Source organism: Scaptodrosophila lebanonensis, unplaced genomic scaffold, assembly GCF_003285725.1.
Source record: "Scaptodrosophila lebanonensis strain 11010-0011.00,11010-0021.00 unplaced genomic scaffold, SlebRS2 tig00000042-arrow-arrow-pilon, whole genome shotgun sequence".
Lineage (NCBI taxonomy): Eukaryota > Metazoa > Arthropoda > Insecta > Diptera > Drosophilidae > Scaptodrosophila > Scaptodrosophila lebanonensis.
In genome coordinates this window covers 1-19,550 of record NW_022060544.1, presented here as the reverse complement: position 1 = coordinate 19,550, position 19,550 = coordinate 1, and the positions used below count along the sequence as shown (strand labels likewise).

Genomic DNA, 19,550 nt, shown 5'->3' with positions numbered 1-19,550 from the left:
AATAGCGAAAAGTTATGCCGAACAAGCCCAAAATAGAAATGCCAAGGCGCAAATTATTGTTAGTCAGCTTTTAGGCGGATTGGTTGGACAAAAAGGTAAGCAGGAAAGTGAAAACGCACGCAATAAATTGAAAATACACAGCCCCTTGCCGTTGATGATATCGTTAGGCGACTAGAGTGCTTCGCTCTCCAATATTATGAGGCATATGTTTTGGGGGCCATGCGACTAATTTTTTGTTCGTTGATGCCAATCAATGATCACACTTCATCGGCCCGGTTAGCGAAAATGATGTCCTCGACCGTTCCTGTTGAGTAAGAGACACCAATATCTCCACCTTAAAACTTGGGCGTTCGGGGCAGCATTCGAATAATAATATTTGATGGTAACTGGCGAGCCACGTTTATTTGTTCGCTGGAAAACGAAGTACTTTGTGCACAACCTCGCCACCCAGTGATCAAATTAAACGCCACTCATACAGATATTTCCGCACATACAAGTAGTAGTAGCTCGCAATCTGAAAACGCACACTATTCAGACGACAGAGTTGTGTGCCAAGTTAATAGTATGCCAGACCGTATAGCAGACAAAAACACGCTATTCATTCTGGAATACTCAGAATTTGGCACAAAAGGTAACAAAAATACACACAGTTGAGAGAACGACCCGCATCCAGAGTTCAAAGGGACATCAACAATATTGACTCTCATCTCCACTGAAACGAGAAATACACCAACCAGGCCATCCAGTGTAGATGGCCATCCAGCGTGGATGGCCTGCTTTCAACTTATCGCACTTTTAAATTGTGATAAATATGAAACGATATGATACCCAGCACTAATGATGTTTGCAATATGTCTTTTTCACAAGATGTCCAGTTTTTGAAGGCTTGTTTTCTGAGTTGCAAAATGTAATTCCCACCGTTTGAGGGAGCATTATTTTAGGCTGAGTTAATGAAGTTGTCCCTTTTCAAATATTAAAGCTACATTGGTGAGCCAACAACAAGTTTTTCAAATGTGCTTTGCTTTTATTTCCAACCCCGTTAAGATATAAATATCACATGTGATAGTTAGACCTGATTTAAAGGTCCTAGATTGGTTATTTTATCAAACAGTGTTGGGAAGCACTTGACAAGCATTAATTTAGCACCAGTGTTGGATATCACTAAAACGCGCTTGAGCAGCTAAAATATTTCGAACACTGTATTGCTCCCATTTGACTAAACTTTTAAACTAAAGAAAGAAGCATACCTGACTGCTCAAAAATTACTGAAAATTCTTAGCAATTCGAATAGACGAGTATATATATTTGTGACTTGTTTCCACGCAAAATGATTCACATTTCCTTGAAACGTTTGCTGTTCCGCGTTCGTAGTGGACTGCGCGCCATCACCAGCAGCTGTGCAAGGAGCAGCGAAAATTTGTTCGTGCATCGTGACACTCCTGAAGATAATCCCAATATACCCTTCGAGTTTACGGCTGCAAATAAGAAGCGAGTTGAGGCCATACTCAGTATCTACCCGGAGGGTCACAAGCGTGGTGCGATGATTCCATTGCTAGATTTGGCGCAGCGCCAATACGGCTGGCTCCCCATATCGGCCATGCACAAGGTGGCCGAGATATTGGGATTGCCGAACATGCGGGTCTACGAGGTGGCCACCTTCTACACGATGTTCATGCGCAAGCCGATGGGCAAATATCACATACAGGTGTGCACCACCACTCCCTGTTGGTTGCGCGGCTCCGACGAGATTATGGCGACCTGTAAGGAGCAGCTCTGCATTGGGCCCGGCGAGACTACGAAGGACAAGATGTTCACCATTTCGGAGGTGGAGTGCTTGGGCGCCTGCGTCAATGCCCCCATGGTAGCGATCAATGATGACTTCTATGAGGATCTAACAGCTAAGGACATGCAGGAGATCTTAGACGATCTCAAGGCCGGTAAAATAGCGGCACCAGGTCCACGCAGTGGACGCTTTGCTAGCGAGCCAAAAGGCAAGCTTACATCGTTGAACGAAGAGCCCAAAGGTCCTGGGTTTGGGGTGCAAGATGGTCTCTAAGAGAAGATCGTTCGGTTAAACAACACTATATTCTTGCTATTAACTGATGAAATGCTGCAATATTTCAATTCCGAAGCATTTCTGTGAGCTAAGTTTGTAATAAAAACATCTGTATTGAACAATTTTCGATTAAATAATTAACTAACCAATGCATTGGTATGGAGAGTCTTTTCTCACCAAATAAATAATATTGGCTTCCAGAAATGTTTGCTTAAATAGTACTAATATGCTGTATCGGATATAGAAAACAAATTTTGGTTTTTAGGACATGAATGCGGCTTTTATTTTGATATCGTCATCCCACTCCGTTCCAATTCGCTGAAGTTTTAGGGATCTGTAAAAGTCAAATTTTTATTCGTTACTAGAGAAATCAGCAAGAAAGCTATTTAAGTCTTAGAAGAAAATAAAAGATGTTGCTTGCATTTATAGCAAGTCGTAGTCGCCCCAAAATACCTCTCTAATTGGTTTCAAATGCCAGAATAACGTGGTAAAGCTCAATGTCTCTGAAGAAAACTGCTGCTAATCTCCTCTTCAAAGCAATCTAAATGATTTTTGCAATAAGTATTTCGCAAGCCATTAAATGTAATTGATTTTTTTTTGGAGCACACCACAAAGTGTTACTATTTATTAGACCTTGCCCAATCGCCCCACCAAATGCCGGCAACACCTTGCCACTAAACGAACTGTGACACAGTTTTGTGTATTCAATGAAGTGAAGCCAGAAAACTGTTTAACACATTACCCAAAACGGGCCAAAGTTGACGTTACGTTTACTAAAAATGCGACATTTGTGTCTTTGGGCTAATAAATGGGACCGAGCCACGCTACGCGGGCATTAGCGACACACACATAGAGAGAGAGAGAGTGGAGAGGAGTGGAGTGGAGAATGGAAAGAAAGTTTCTACGCTTTAGTTTTACAATTTTAGCATTTGCTACATAGAGGAAAACTCATGTATTTGTGTTTATTTACTTTACCCTCTCTTCTCGCCAGATTGCGTGGCTACGTGTCGATACACAGACCATACTAACGATACAAAATCACGTCATAACCAAAAATCATCGCATGAGCATAACTCACGCAGAGAAACGTGCCTGGATATTGCGTATACGTGATGTGAAGGAAGCGGACAAGGGCTGGTAAGAGCTCGAAATCAAATCAAGCTGCACACACCATATACAAGTAGAGACGGACTATAGCCATAAATGTTTATTGCAGGTATATGTGCCAGATCAATACGGATCCGATGAAGAGTCAAGTCGGCTTCCTAGACGTAGTAGGTGAGTAATGGTGCCCCATCTAAGATTTATTAGCTGTCGCTGAATGGTGTACTATATTTATAAGCCCTTCCCACTCGTACTCGTATTATTTATAGTTCACACTCTATGCGAGCTCCAATTAATTGTTATTTGTCTTAAGTGGCCGCAATTGCAATCTACCGGCCAATGATTCGCACCAATCTATGGATGCCAGTCGCAGCCACGCCTCTTCGGAACAAAGCGGAGCTGGGCGGGCTCCAACTTCCATGCCATTTCAGTTAAAAGTTTGCTTTTAAATTGCACTAATTGCTCAGACCAGCAAGAGCCTCGCTGATTGAATTGAAAGTGGGTTAGGTACGAGTTGTTGGACATAAAACTTCTTCTCTGCACAACTTCTAACTGCTCTCGATTGCTGCTAATTGCACCCACACATCCATTTATGTATTTGTATGCATGTGCATACACGTATGTATGTATGTGTAGCTATGCATGTGTAGGTAGGACTTGTAGTTTTTCCTTGGACGGAATATGTGTAGTACATATTTCTCGCAAACATTTCGAACTAATTATGTCAGTTGCTTTAGCATTTCAAAGAACAAGTTTTTAGAGCTTCTATAGAGATTTGATTTTTAAAAGGTCCAACAAAGTCTGAAATACACACATGTGTCGCCAACAGCTGCACATAGTTACATAAAATCAGTCCAAAGCAATACTTTTCTTTCTATATATCATTATAAAGTCATATTAGTGAATATTTTTGAATTAAATTTATTTTAAAAAAGTTAAGGAAAATAAGTGTCAATATTAAAATACATATCAGAGTAGTTTTCGTAAAACGCAATCATAGATTTTATTTTTCCATTTGACATACCTGAGCCAGTCAGTCAGATATCAACAATTCATCCTTCGACTTTTTTCCAAGCATTTAGAGAATTCTAGCTGTGGTCGGGAACGGGGCCCAACCATTTGCTCCTTCTAACAAAGCGGTCTCTGTGGGATGTTCGATGACCCCACATATTTATAAATACGACAGAATTTCCTTGTATTTTAGAACTAGGAAGGCTTCTAGGAAGCGCCGATAAAGTACTAAGCTACCATCTTTCAAACCTACAAGGAAATCAAAAAGTATTTTCATTTTTTTCAAAATTTAAAACTTAATTTACAAAAAAATATCATAGGATACCGGAAATGAGTTTCAACAGTTTGACCAAACATTGGTCTTGTAAATCCAGAATATAATACGTGAAATAAATTAATATTTAATAAAAACGACCTGCTGATATTCTTCTAAGAGTATCTACAATATGATTACCTCTTTCATTTAATTTGAACAACATTGTATGCTCAAATGGTTTTATTTTGTTTAGGTAATAGATAAGAAGTGAAAAATATGTAATATATATTCGTAAGTTCGCCTAAAGTATAAAAAATTAAATGATGTAATACTAATAATATAGGAAACTACCAAACTATATTTTTTATGTTTTATTTATAGCTAATGTAAATAAGTTACACTTTTTATTTCATCCAAGAAAAATAACAACTATTAAGATATTTTCCATCACAGTTTGGATTACTGAGTAATTGTGGAAGTCTGCTGACAAACATAAAAAGGAAGAAAATCATGCAAAATAGTATTTTTTATAAAACTTTGGTAATGTTAAGGTACTGTTTGCACATTTATACTTCAAAGTGTTTATATATTTCACAAAATTTAAGACGTGCTATTCCTAGCTGAGTCATTAACATGTTTCGATGATTGTGCATGTTGACTGTCTGCTGGCAAACTTTTACATTAAAAAAGTTTATGTACTTCAATCAATTGCAATATATTTAAACAAATCTTCTAACGTATATTGTCCACTTTTTCTTAATGTAAGCCATTAAAACTATTTGACAGTGCTGATGAAAATTTAAATGCTTTTGCACCTGACTGCTGCCCTCACCAAAAATCCAGAGCATTTCAATTACTTTTAACTGAGGAAAACAGTCCTACTTACTATACTGATCTAGGCGAAGCAAGAATCAGCGGCTTAAAGCGCTGCGGCTAAAAGAAAAACGCAAGCAAAATAAAAAGAATAAATAAATAAATGAAACAATGTTAAGGTAGAAGGCATAAAGCACGACTAAGCCCTGACGCTGACGCTTGCGCTGGGGCTGGTGTTGGTGTTGTTGTTGCTGTTGGTGAAAGCCCAACAAAATAAAAGGTAATGAAACAATTTACATGCTACGTGCGCTCAATGGTGGCGACGAAGTCTGCACGACATTCGCTTGGTTACATGTCCCAGCGTTAATTATTCAACCAACGTACGGCGAGGACGAGCTCAAAAACGCCAACGCCAACGCCAATGCCAAAACCTCAGAGCAGACGACCGCCAGCCCCAAAACCCAAACTCAAACCTCCGCCCCATCGCCAGTCTGAAAGCAAGCCAACAGCAACAAGACCAATGCCAGGGATGCCAGCGTTGGGGCAGTGTTGCAGATTTTAAATGAATATGCCGCTCCACCCAACCATTTTCCGCTGACACCCCCCCCCCCCCCCCTCACACTCACCCCCCTCTCCCATTGACGTGGCCCATAAGTAACCACTTTGGTTGATTGTGTTTTCATTGATGTCGAAATTCATTACATCGCTTGCCAGAACGTCCACTATGCACTGCTCGGCAATGCTGGCAGCACTGCGCTGGCTGTCTAAAGAAGTTAGCCAACAGTTTCGCTCAGTGTATGCGCTGCCAACAAATGCTTTTCACTCAAATGAACTAAGTCTATAAGCAAAATGGCAAGCCGCTTTAAATCAGCGCGGCTTCTCCCCAGCCCTCTTGACAAAGTGTACAATTTTGTGGTGTATACTTTTCAGCGTCAACCACCACCATCACCACCACCATCAGCATCCCTCCTTCCCGCCCTGGTGGCAGACACTATTATCTTCGTTGTCATCAGCGTACGCCGCCAAAGTTGTCTAAGTTCTTGTGTCTAACCGCAAAGTAAACAACGGTGGGCATCCATGAAGAGTAGAGTATGCCAAAGAACAAGTTTCGCGAAAACAGAAGAGGAAAGAAGCTGTAATAGAGAGAGATGAGCATAGAGAAAAATATTGATGTGTGCGGACAGTTATGGAGAAGGACAACATAAGAGTAATTATTGTCAATCAAACAACATGAATACAAATTAGTTTTATTTTTCAAATACGCTTCGAAAAGTACAAGTAATTCACAAAGCAGTTCGTGTATGTTAACTCTATATCGAACATTTCATTTGAATAACATTAAATATATTATTAAATTCGACAAATTAGTGGGCAAACAATTTTACTGTTAGTTTGTTGTATTGTAAGGAGACTGCAGATTTCAAACTGGGAATTAAATATACTTTTATTGGCGCTTAGACCGCTTTTAAAAAAATACCACAAATTGTAGATTATGTAAGTATAGCGAAGATGTCCTTGCTTTTGAAATGTCTTTATAAATTTGGTTTATTTATTTATTTTTTCCCCAATGAACTCAGACATAAATTATGGGTATTTGCGCAGCAGATGCTAAGCTATATATTTGAAAAAGAAGACAACACTAATTAAAGTAAGGTTCTTTTAAACGGTGCTGCTTTCATTTGCTTTCTTTGAACCTTTTCATGCCATTTAATTATTATTTATGTATTAGATTTTTTTATTAACAATAATAATTGTTTTACACAATACTCTTTAATGTCAAAGCTATCAAACCTCTTTAGTATAAATGTTCGCAGACACCAACAAGTACAAACCGCAACAGTACAAAGCTCAACAAAATCTAAAACCAAACAAAAATATGTCAAATAACATTTGAATTTTTCATATTTTAAATCAACGCATGTGTGTATATGATGCGACCACAAATAAAACACAATGAAAGCTCCGCAAATCAAATAAAATGCATGAATAACGAAAGGAAATTTTTCGAAAAATATTAAAAGCCAGCCGCACAGGGTGAACGCTTCAACGCCCACTCACCTCCCTCAGCCGAGGGCTTAGGTCAGCTCGTGTCCATTAAACCGTAGACAAAACGTCAATAGGAAAAACATATTGTTTCAAATAAATTATTCAATGCCTCAATGGCTGCTGTATAAAAACAATCAACTTTTGTGCCAAACAACAAAACCAGAAGAAATAAAGGTCGACTAGTGACGAAAAGTTACGAATTGAAGTTACATCGATGTTTAATCGATTTGACAGGAAGCAACAGTCCTGTGTCGGACAGAGGTAGTAGTTATGCATCCGGGTGGTACTATTAAGGGCTGTAGTTTAGCATGGAAAGTTTTGAAACATTTATAAACATTGTAAATATTTCAAAAACTTTTCATATTGAACTACAGCTCTTTCCTATGCCACCCAGAAATAACCATCTCGAAGAGTTCCGAGAGTGAAGAAAATTTAACAAAGAAGAGATGCCGCAATGGATCCTGAAAGGCACATCAAAAGTTTAAGTTTAGCTCAACTTATAATGTTAATTACTTCATTTTACAAATATATTTAAGAAAGTACATAATTTAACATTAACTGAACATAGCGAGTAATTTATGTATTTTGTAAGATTGATTTGGTAGTTTTCTAACTGTTAATGCTTTCTGTACTATTAAGAAAAAGAAACTCATTAAGCTTTTCTTTGCGGCTCTTAGGAAAATAAGGCCGATTTCCATAAATTTAATTGCGGTTATTTTTCCTCACTACAAGATATCTTTTTTCCCCTCTTATACTTATCTTTATTTAAAATCTGTGCTTGGTAGGATACCTTTGATATAGCTTTTAAATCCTATCAAAAACAATTGTGTCCAACATATTTTAAAAAATTTGAACAAAAAATCGTATAATACTTTAAAAGTTAATTAACTTTCTGTTAAAATCACAAAATATGTTCCATGAAATATTTCAATATCATTTTGAAATGCCAGAATAGCGGCGATAATCGAATATGCAGTCCATATTTGAATTACATTGCCATCACTGGGCGCAATCGCACACCCACTGTGCGTGGCGGACTTTGAACCGAATTCACGAAAAAATCGGAAAAATACATGTACGTCTGCAAAAACAATGAAACAAAGGAATGCAGCGGACTAGGAAAATGTGTGCAACATTTTGTTTGAGGAATGGCGAGAGAAACGTGGTTTTTTCCGCCATGGGGTTGCGACGGTTCAACAAGGCGTGTAAAGCTGCAGGTCCATTGGGCCCAGGTGCGAAATTGTCAAAGCACTGAGCCGGGTACAGGGCGGAATTTGTTGACTGAGTTGTTAGCGGTTGCGAGGTGGCACGTCAGGTTGGCAGTTCCACGTCCATGTCGGAAGTAAATTTTCACTAGATTATTGAAAAAGTTGCGAAGGATAGCATTTAATTGAAGTATATTGAACACAAATACTAGTTGAAGCATCAGCGAATCAAATAAATATCAATTTATTGCATAGGCCAAAAAATGATCAAGGAAAAGTTTTACTAACCAACTGATAGGCTTTCAAACATTTTCAACTAAAAACTCCATACAAAATGTTTCAATTTTTTGTATAACATCGGCATTTTCACCTAAAAACGAGTTATGCGCATTTCTTGGCGTTCAATTAGCCGAGCAACAAATATGAAAATATTTAAAGGACTTCTTGCAGCTTATAGGTGCATTGCTCCTGGATATTCATACTACGCATAGTTCGGTTGAAAATACCCGCTGCTGGTTAGGCAAGGACTAGTCAGGCCTTGACTCCACTTCGACCGCAGCACCCGAGGCTGCGAGTGGCAGCCAGAGACAAAAAGCACCTCTACACTGATGAGTAGATACGTGCCTGACTGTGAGAGTGTGCGTGTGAGTGTGTTGGAACGTGTACTGCCACTTTGTAATTAATTATAATTTTACGCTTGACGATTTTTTAGTCGCCCAACGGCGCTGGCAACTAAATGGATGTGCCTGCCAGCGCCTGCCTGGTCTAAGTGTTCTGTTAGGCTTTGTAGTCGTTGTCTAAAATTTGCATTTAATATGTAGGGGAATTTTCACGATTTTGAAGCCAGCAAAGCTCTCGGTGTTTACTTTAATTGGTCAGCAGGGCGCAGAGGCGCAGAGGTGGAGAGTAAGAAGAAGAAGAAGCTGTAGAAATAACATGAAAAGATTTCTGTGGCGCTTTAAAGCATAATTGGTGAGCTTCTGACAAGTAGGGCTTTTCAATTTGTAGACAATTATCGACCACAATTCAATAAATGCTTGGCAATATTTCCACATGCTTTGTTGTCCTTGTCCTGTGGCTGTTTACTGCCCAACACGTTTCCTAGCCAACACACTCACACACATAGTATGGACAATAAAGCCCACAAGCAAACATTGGCAGGCAAGTTATGACGCACGCACACACATCGTAACTTCAAAGTCTTCATGTCAACAATGATGTGCATGTTTTACAAAATTTACTTTTACTTTTCAAAAAAAAAAAAAGAAAAACAAAAAATGGGAGAAAAGCAGCACAACACACAGAAACAACAACACAAACACACACACACAAGCTCTGTTACTCACATTACGTATACGCCATGTTATACAAGATGTTGGCTATAGAGAAGGTAGAGCCTTGTTGACTTGCTTGTAATGGTTCAGCACGTCATGTTTCAATCACAAAAGGCAATAAAGCACTGAGAATGTGTATGTGTGTGTGTGTGCGGTGTTTTGGGACAAATGAGGGGTAATATTGCTCGCCAAGGGGTCGCTGGCATTTTGTCATTATGTTCAAAACGGCAACTGAAAAGCAAATTGCTTGCATTTTTTCAGGCCATGAGTTGGATAAGTTATGAAATGGCATGAAATAATACATTATATATTCTGAAAGTAAAAAATAATAGCGTTGAGCAGAGTTATGAGTATAATTGAATTGAGCATTTGGGGCATTTCAAATGAGAGTGAATTGAATAGTGTTTGGAAACCTACTTCTACAGTTTCTGAATGTTTCTTAATAAACTATTTTAAAGCAACTGTAGATACTAATTCAATTTTCATGTTGAATAGCCCCACATCTTAGTTTACATATACACTATAATATTTGATTTTATGTCTAACTCTGTTATTTCGGTTCAAACATTTTTTCGCAATCGTGCTTGGTGCGGAGAAGCTTGGCTTGCCATCTACGAACAACAACTCTTGTGCATAAACATCTTGTAATCGCTTTCTTCATTTGCCAAATTGCAATTACCTAGATAATAAACTTTGTAAACTCTTCAAGTTGAACATTTTCGTTGTTGCTTATTTTCCCTAATATTCGCTCGCTTATTTCGGGTCATTTAAAGCTTATGAGTATATATTATGACATACTTTATTAATTTATTTTCATTTATAGTATATAGTTTCTTGAAAGTATTTTTAGTTTGTTATAAAAATGATTAGCAATGCTTAAAAGTATTGCATAGATATGAATAAAAAAACAGATCCCAAAAAGATATTTCATCCAATTTGAATCCGAAAGGTTACGCAGAATAGAAGCTGCAAGGTCAGAAACTCTATTTTCTAGAAAGCAATAGCTTGCTCGATGATTGGCACGTCATACATACGTGTACATAAATTTAAAAAAAAAACCCCTTTAAAAAAAACCGCAAAAAACATAAATTGAAAAGAGTGGGCAATAAAAGAAAACGTTACTGGCTCAATTTAGCAAATTTGTGGTATGAAATTCGTACTCTAGCCATAAAAACTGTTGATCATTATCAACATTTTTGTGTGGCATTTAGTCAGTAATTGTTTAAAAAGTCTAAAGCAGAGTAAAAAATTCTTTTTGCTTGTTTACATTTACATGACATGCCGGCAACTACGAAAACAACAACAACAACAACTACCATCCGCAACAACTTGCCAACCTACCATAACAATACCAATGATGCCAACAACAATAACAACAACAACACCTATGCTGCGAACAATTGCCGTTTTGCTCACTGCGATCTGCCATCTGCTGACACCTGCCGCTTGGCACACGCGGCGTATGAATAATATGCACTTGTAACTGTTACAACAACTGCGTTTACACATGTGTGTGTGCGTGTGGCTGTATGTGTGTGTGCAGTGCCACCAGATATACTCGATTATCCCACCAGTACCGATATGGTCATACGTGAGGGCTCAAATGTTACACTGAAATGCGCGGCCACCGGCTCCCCCACCCCGACGATAACCTGGCGACGCGAAGGAGGCGAACTGATTCCATTGCCAAATGGCGCTGAGGGTAAGTTTACATGTGTGGGTGTCAATACACACACACTCGGGCAAGTCTCTCTCACTCTTACTATATGTATACATAATATAAATATATAAATATTTATGTGTGTGTGTGTGTGTGTTTGTTTGTTTGTATTTGCACGCTGTGTGCATGACAAATGGTTGGGGCCGTGGCGTTGCCATGTAAATTATTTGGCACGATGTTTGCCCTCCCCCGCCCCCCACGCCTCGCGAACGTTCGTGTTCGACTTGCATTAAATTTCATTGCGAAACAAAAATGTATTTTAAAGCCAGAGTTTGAGTGCTTGCAATTAACTGTGAGTGTGTGCTGGTTGGGTTGGTGTTAAAAGAGGCCGCAACAGCTGTGCTAATCAGAATAGGCGCTGGTCTATAATTTGGCCTATAAAATGGCTCGTGCTCTGCGCCATTTACTGCTTGTACTTGCCAATTGGGTTAATGGCACATTACTATGCCTCAATAGCATTGAGTATCCTGCTCCGATTTAGAGCGCAAAATACATTCATTTTTGGAATTAAGTAGTGTAAGTTGGCATTATCTACTGTTTGCACAAAATCTACGGATACAAAGTACAGTCTACTTAGAAGCAAATCCTGCTTCAAAGATATACCATTAATCCCAAACCCAAAGTCGGGTTGCTTGCTGGTGTAATCCAATCGCCCTTTCCAAACTCAAAGTTCAAGTCAGCTACCTGTTGCTTTAACAAGAGCCAATTATGGGACAGTGTCTGCAATGGAATTATGGCTTTCGGCTGTGTTGCTAAGAAAGCCAGAGTTGATGTCAAAAAGCAACACCAAATCACATTCGATTTGGTAGCAAGCAGGCAATGAAATTTTCATTGCCATTATTCCGTTCCAGCCGATAGAGGTGGAGATGCTGGCAGGAAGGGAGAAGGGAAGACGCCGGAAGTGCAGGCAGAAAGAGAAAAAAACGCATCGAAATTTTGACAGCAGCAGGCTAGAAGGAGCCCTGAGAGTAAGTTTCTTCCTTGCATACAGACTCGTATATGAAATTTGCAATTGGAATTCTCGCAAGCTGGCGGCATGGTGATGAGGATAACATGAACGATGTGGAAGTTGAGCAATGCCACAAGATTTGACTATGTGTCTGTCCGTCCGTCAGCAGTCTGTGTGTGATATACTTACATGTATGTATGTGTGAAACAAACTTTGTGAGCTGTGTTAGCTTTGTGATAAGCTGCCGCAAAGTTGTGCTGAATGGGTGTCTATAAAACCTACAATTAACATGCTTAAATCATAGATTTTGTAGTAACTCTGAAATGGTTTAGATGCTCATTTAAATACATATCTGCTTTTTCTATCTAATTCTTTATCTCTATTTCTCCCCTCCTCCTCCTAGCTGTGGCCTACAACGGCTCCTTTCTGACCATCGCCAAAGTGAATCGCTTAAATATGGGCGCCTATCTGTGCATTGCCTCGAATGGCATACCGCCAACAGTTAGCAAACGCGTTATGCTCATTGTCCATTGTAAGTATGATCAAAATGTAAAAGGGAATGCCGTAATACCGAAATGCTGGAACTCTGAAATGCTGGAGTGTGCATCAATTTTGCATATTTAAATATTTATAGTTTTACGCTAGCGCACCGCATGGCGTCTGCTTCTGTTTCTGTGACTGTGTCTGTATCTGTATCTGTGACTGAATCTGTGTCTGTATCCGTGTCTGCCATGGTGTATGAGCAATGTGCCGCAGACCAAACCAGACCAGACAGTGTTACAGCTCTGCTCAGACAACCAAACATCTACACATAACTACAAGTATATGTATGAACGGGTATATAACGAGTATACATATGTACGGACAGGACTCACACAAAGCGTCACTTCAGATCTTGCCATAGAAAATATGCTCTGCATTTTAATTTTTGAAGAGCGACGGCGGAAGAGAACGTCTCTGCTTTGCACGTTGATTTCCCCTTTTTATAATATTTTTGTTGCAGCTGCACACTTTTAGGTGCTATGCATAAAATAAATAATTAAGTCAGCCTCAGGTAGTTAGCATTTTTAGCACACACACACACAACACACATACACACACACACACATGTCCTGGCGTTTTACTTTGCTGCTAATTAAATAAAAATTTAAGCTGCATGAAAAGTTTAGAGTTTTGCAGCTCACTATGCGGCCAAAGTATGCCAAATTATTTTGAGCCTTGCGGCAACGCTGCGGCATGCATACTCGTAAATATTTGGTAGTTGTAGCTTAGAAGACTAAATGAAGATAACTTAATTTAGCCGTCGAAGTGCAGATTGAGCTATTTGACTTAAATAAGTATATCCTTATAACCAAATTGAGGCAGAAGAACGATGAGCATTTCAACAATGTTTCGCATGTTGAGTGAAGCCAGAATATTAGTTCCTTGGACGAAAATACTGCGTGGCAAATGTTAGACAAATAGTCAACAAATATATAAAAATAAAAGAAAGCAATTAGTACCAGCTTTTCACTTTACTTGAAAAAATATTAGCTGCCAAGGTAAACATTTTTATAAAGCAAATACTCATCGCATGCCTGAGATGGGGGAGGAAATCAAAGCTAGCTTTTAAATTTTTTTCTTAAAATAATGACTTGTTAAATACACATTATTGAAGAACGAATGGTTATAAAATATATGGCAAAGGAACATAATTATAACTGCTATACGTATTCATAATTCAGGAAATGTATTCCTTATGAAATTACTCAATGTATTGGAGTTGAGGTTGGATGAAGTGTAGGCATCATATACATTGATTGATGAATTTTAACCGATATGCTGGCAAGCAAAAAAACACATATATATATAATTCATATTTAAATTTTAGATACAGTTTTTGGCAAAAAACATTACTTATGCTTAACGCGCCTTTAAATAATAATTGTAGTTATTGTATAAGTTAAAATCGGCTTCACTCAACTCCGGCTGTTTTTGTTTTCATAATAAATAAAGCGGCTTTGGGTTCGTTAGTCGATTACAAAAAAGCAGAGGTAATAAAGTTAAATAAATCTTACCTGAAGGCTTTCATTGGCTTTATTGTTGTTCTCATGCTACCTGCACACTCATTATAATCAGCTTCCAAAGCTGATCGGTTACATATGAACGCCATGTGTGGTTTCAAATAAAATTAAAAAGCAATTATCCGACGCGCAAAAAATAAAATATAGCCATGATTAATCACAGCATGAGCAGAGCAGCAGCTATATTTCCGAGGGGTTAATCTACTGTACACATTAGCAATACTTAACCCATTTATCAGCCGGCAATTACAGTTCCCATGCCACTATAGTATATGCATACTTACAAATTGGTCGGATAAACATTTTCATTGCGCTCTGTTTCCTCTTTGCAGTTCCGCCAATGATTTGGATACAAAATCAATTAGTTGGCGCCGCGCTGGCACAGAACATAACATTAGAGTGTCAGTCTGAAGCGTATCCCAAGTCCATCAACTATTGGATGAAGAACGATACGATTATTGTGCCGGGTGAGTACAAATCGAGCAACAAGCAGAAATTCAAAATAAATTTGGACAAATTGCTTGAAGGATTTGCGACAATAAAATATAAAAATTTTAAAAAGGTCTAATATTATAGAAAAATCTAGACCTAATTTAACTTGAAATGTTGAAAAAAAAAAAAAATATCAATCAAAACTCGAAGTTATACAATTTGGCAGCCTAGGTGTAAGACATTAATCTGTGATTTATTTTACTCTTATGATGATACACTTATATTGTAAATAGAAGTAAATTTGAAAGTATGAAGTGTAGCTAATGAGGTATTCAGAGTGTGTCTTTTTTGCACAGTCTTTAGTTCCAACCTAATGTCTAAGGCATGGTAATGGAAGCTTCACTATTAAATATTTTCCCAACAACTCGCAGTTTTATTTATTCATTTATTTCTTTATATGTTTCTAGAATTCTACCACTGTGGTTGATTTCTTCCTCTTTCAAACCCACCTTCAGTGTATCAATTATAGTGTCTGATATCGCATGGCCACAAAAAAGCAAAAACTAAGCAGTTGTATGTAATATACAAGTATACAAGTATTAGCCTAATCAGAAAAAACTAATGCTTGCCAAGCATGAAGCTCCACTAGCAACGTTAACTATAGATTCAATCTCAGAAGAGAAGGCAATTGTTGCCCATTCTACAAACTCGTACGTCATCTTAGATATGCGCTTGATTACTGTAAACTGTAAAAATTTGCAACTTCATTTGCTAAGCTTTGTTTTACGAGTACATGTCGTTGTTTGTGAGCGACGACGCCATTAAAAACTGACTGACCAACCAACCAACCAACCAACCATTCATACGGCACTCAGCTCTGCACTCGCCAGGTCCAGCAAATGAACTGCACATCGCTTTTCTGACCAGAACAACAACCAGTACAACAACAGTAGCAGAGCACTCAAAACCGCAGTGCAGTCGCCCACACTTTCAGATCCATGCCCAGGCTCATTCGTTTTGTCGAGCCAGAAAGCGCCCTGAAAAAGTCACAGACATGCCATGTAGTCCGGTCTTTTTACTTTTCTGCTCGTTCTTTTTTCTAGTTATTTGCAAGTCTCTCTTTTTTGTTGAGTCGTGACAGAAAATGGGAAAACTGATTGAAAATGACCTCAAGTCAAAAGCAGTTGTCGGGCTGTCGCTCTTTCGACCAGCCCGGCAAGTAGGCGGGCAGGCAGTCAGGCAGTCAGGCAGGGAGCTTCTCCACTTACGTGCACTTCTAATGGACACTTTTTGTTCTCTATTAGAGTGCGTGGATTTCCATAAGCGGATGGCAAAGTTGTGATGAGGCTTAGTGCAAGGCTACTTAAATCGATTATGCTTGCTGGGCACAACGCTCGATATTAGGTTCGAACTAAGTTGGCTATAAAATTCTTTTTCTAGGCAGCAGCTACTGCTTTTCCTGGTCTCTCAATGCTTAAATAATTGTTTTTTCACGCAAAGGCTTACAGGAAATGATTAGTTGAATATAAAATTGAAAGCCCTTCCATTTTCTTTATCTTGCAAGCTGTGGCCTCCGGAGTATTATTGTTGTATATTGAGTTCTGAATTGCAGTAAATAGTTCTAGGTAATGGCTTCAGAGTGTACTCTAGTTCTTACGCTTATTTTTGAATCTCAAATTTAAGTACAGTTTAGTTAGGCTGTTGCTGCCTAGGGGAGCAATCTTTCAAATTATGCTGATAAATACATTTAAATGTAATCAAGATAAAGCATTTAAAATTAGTTTTTGTTCTAAAGTTGTGATGATCTTTTTTGTGGCTAATTGTTTTTAGCAACAACGTTGCCCTCATGCAGGAGCTCATATGTTCGTCAAACTAACTTTAATTTTGCACCTCCCCGTACCATATAGGTAGATAACAGACTCATTTCGGTAAACTAATCAGTAGTCGGCTAGCTGCTCGACATGCATAACAATTACCCAACTAGACCCCGGTGTAGAGCACAAATGGATGCCCAGCTTAGTAGCTGGCTACGGTTACTAAATCTAACCGACATCAAACGTAAATCAAAACATGCAAAACAAACAAAACCACGGCAGTGGGGCCAGTAAGTTGAGACTTGTTTTTGTATAAATTAAAATGAACCATTTGACATGGGACAACGACCCCAAGACAGATATAAAGACAAAGACAAAATCTCTGGCTTCAGATGCCAGCAAGTCGGGCCAGCAAATGCAAAACTTTTGTTAGTTAAATTACTTTGCCCAGGTTGGACAAAGTGTAAATACGTTGAGGCAGGGCTGTTGCAGCAGTCGTTTAGTCATTCAGATTGTTAGATGCTTGTTGACTTTGTCATTTAAAGGAGGCATGTCTGTCGCAATTTCCACCCACACAAGACAATTACCAAATATCTTGCCTCTCTATTGCTTGTCATCCCACACAGGTGAGCGCTTCGTGCCCGAAACCTTCGAGTCCGGCTATAAAATAACCATGCGACTGACCATCTATGACGTTGATATACAGGACTTTGGCGCTTATCGTTGTGTGGCCAAGAACTCGCTCGGCGACACAGATGGTGCGATCAAATTGTATCGTAAGTATTGTCTTAACTTATTGTAACAACAACACCAGCAGCCACAGCAACAGCAACAGAACTATTACAATAACCGTAACCGTTAACAACAATTGCCATAAGTCAGCCGGGCTGCTGGGCAATAACAGCCGCCGGCAATTAGGCTCTAACTATTTGCCTAACTGTCGCCTCTAATTAATTTAAGTCAATGGAAGGCAACAATGTGCATAATAAATACCCTGAGGCGGCTATTGAGAACGAGGGTGAAGATGGGGGTCGTGTGAGAGTGAGCCTTTGGCTGTTTCAGGTCAAAAGGGGTTGCCTGAAATGGTCAGTGATTGATTTATGTGCTTGCCTTTTTGTCTACATGGCCTTACATTGACTTATGTGCGATATCCACAGACATATGTGGTGCGTAAGCATGTTTCTACAGGAAATGAATCATACTTTTGAGCGCTAAATTGTCCGTTTATCCAATCGGTCAGTGTTGCGATAGTTACAACTATTAAACGGGCTTTTAACAAATACTTACTTGTAGTTAAAGCTTTTTAATAACAAATTTTTAAATCTGTTTTTATTAATTGAATACGTGGTGAATTTTGATTATGTTCTTTCTTCAAATAGAGTTTCTTAAAAGGTATTGAAAGTAACACTATGCAATCAATATTATTTATTTAAGTATTAAATTAAGCAAGAAGCCTTAAAAGAGTGTAGAATACGAAATCAGTGGTTTTCATATTTTCAGTAAATTAGGAATAATTTAAAGGATTCCATGTTGTTTTTTTTTTTTTGTATTTCATTTATTTGTTGTTGAGTAGCTTCATGAATATTTTCCGAAGAGACTAAAGAATAGACACTTTTTCTTAGCCATTGCTGTTTATATGCGAATTACTTGGTCCTTTCCACAGACCAGCACCCTATGCACAGAAACTAAATTAACACAGCCTTTGGCTAGATTGTGACTATAACCTGCATAGCTGCTAAGCTCTGGAAAGTATTCTCCATTTCGACAAAGTCTATGACTGAAATGGTTCCCAGCCGCCTGCGAAAGAACTGAAGTGTTGTTTTGGTTACAACATTAATGATAATTTCTTTTATTATTCACACATTTTTCTTCAATCTTACACAAGACTATTTTTTATAAATCACGAAGTAGTTTTTTTCTGCTTCCAAAACACTTCGTCAACTACAATTGCGTTCGATTGTAGTTGAAAATATAATGAACCATCTCATCGATTTTGATTTTCACCCCACAGACATACCACAAACAACCACCATCACCACCATGGCACCAACTGTATCACTTAATACTGTACCTGTTGTTGTTGTCAAGTACAACAAAGGTAAGTTTCTTATGAATATATACCCCTATCTATTAAACGCTTTCGATCTCTCCCTCCCCTTTCCGCCTGGACTATTCACAGAGCAACGCTACAGCAGCAACAGCAATCAGAATACCAACAACAACAACCCATACAACTACAATAACAATGCGCATAACAACCAGCAGTACAACAACAAGGCGCAACGCACAAAAACCAAAACAATGGATCAGCAGTCGTCTGCTCTGAACAATGTCTATGTGGGTGCCACCTCGAGCCTATGGAACTCGCAGGATCATCACGCGTCGTCCACAGCACGTGGCAGGGATCACCAGCAACAGCAGCAGCATCATGGTAAGCATTACAGTCTAAGGAGGGTTAATATTAACCCATAAACTCGTGTCCCTAAGCCCGTCTCTTAAAATAAACTGTGAAGAGTGTTCGTCCTTCCTTTTTGACTTTTCCCTTGTGTCGAGTGCCAGAGCTTGGCCACTGTTTATACTTATTGGCAACTCTGTTGAACCCTCACAAAAATGCCAACAACAACAACAACAATAGCAATGACTTCAACAGAGACTATAAATATTTGGCCATTTATTTTATGTTTATGACAAATCATAACGACTTTAGCTGGATTACTTGGAGGGTCGACACTTGTTAGATACTTTGG

The 19,550-nt window shown here is 38.7% G+C and overlaps 2 protein-coding genes across 2 annotated transcripts in view; both read left to right on the top strand.

The window, feature by feature from the left end:
- Positions 1-19,234, top strand: part of LOC115622103 (lachesin) — a gene marked incomplete at its 3' end in the record, with an annotated part of 60,423 nt that extends 41,189 nt beyond the window's left edge. The window contains exons 4-11 of the mRNA XM_030515945.1: positions 3,048-3,193; positions 3,273-3,334; positions 11,369-11,527; positions 12,898-13,026; positions 14,890-15,024; positions 17,430-17,579; positions 18,815-18,901; positions 18,983-19,234. Coding sequence (XP_030371805.1) covers positions 3,048-3,193; positions 3,273-3,334; positions 11,369-11,527; positions 12,898-13,026; positions 14,890-15,024; positions 17,430-17,579; positions 18,815-18,901; positions 18,983-19,234 — 1,120 coding nt within the window. The remainder of the gene's footprint in view (positions 1-3,047; positions 3,194-3,272; positions 3,335-11,368; positions 11,528-12,897; positions 13,027-14,889; positions 15,025-17,429; positions 17,580-18,814; positions 18,902-18,982) is intronic.
- Positions 1,281-2,209, top strand: LOC115622106 (NADH dehydrogenase [ubiquinone] flavoprotein 2, mitochondrial-like). Its single transcript, XM_030515948.1, has one exon. The coding sequence runs from the start codon at positions 1,328-1,330 to the stop codon at positions 2,054-2,056; it is 729 nt and encodes a 242-aa protein (XP_030371808.1). The 5' UTR covers positions 1,281-1,327; the 3' UTR covers positions 2,057-2,209.
- Positions 19,235-19,550: the final 316 nt, after the last annotated feature.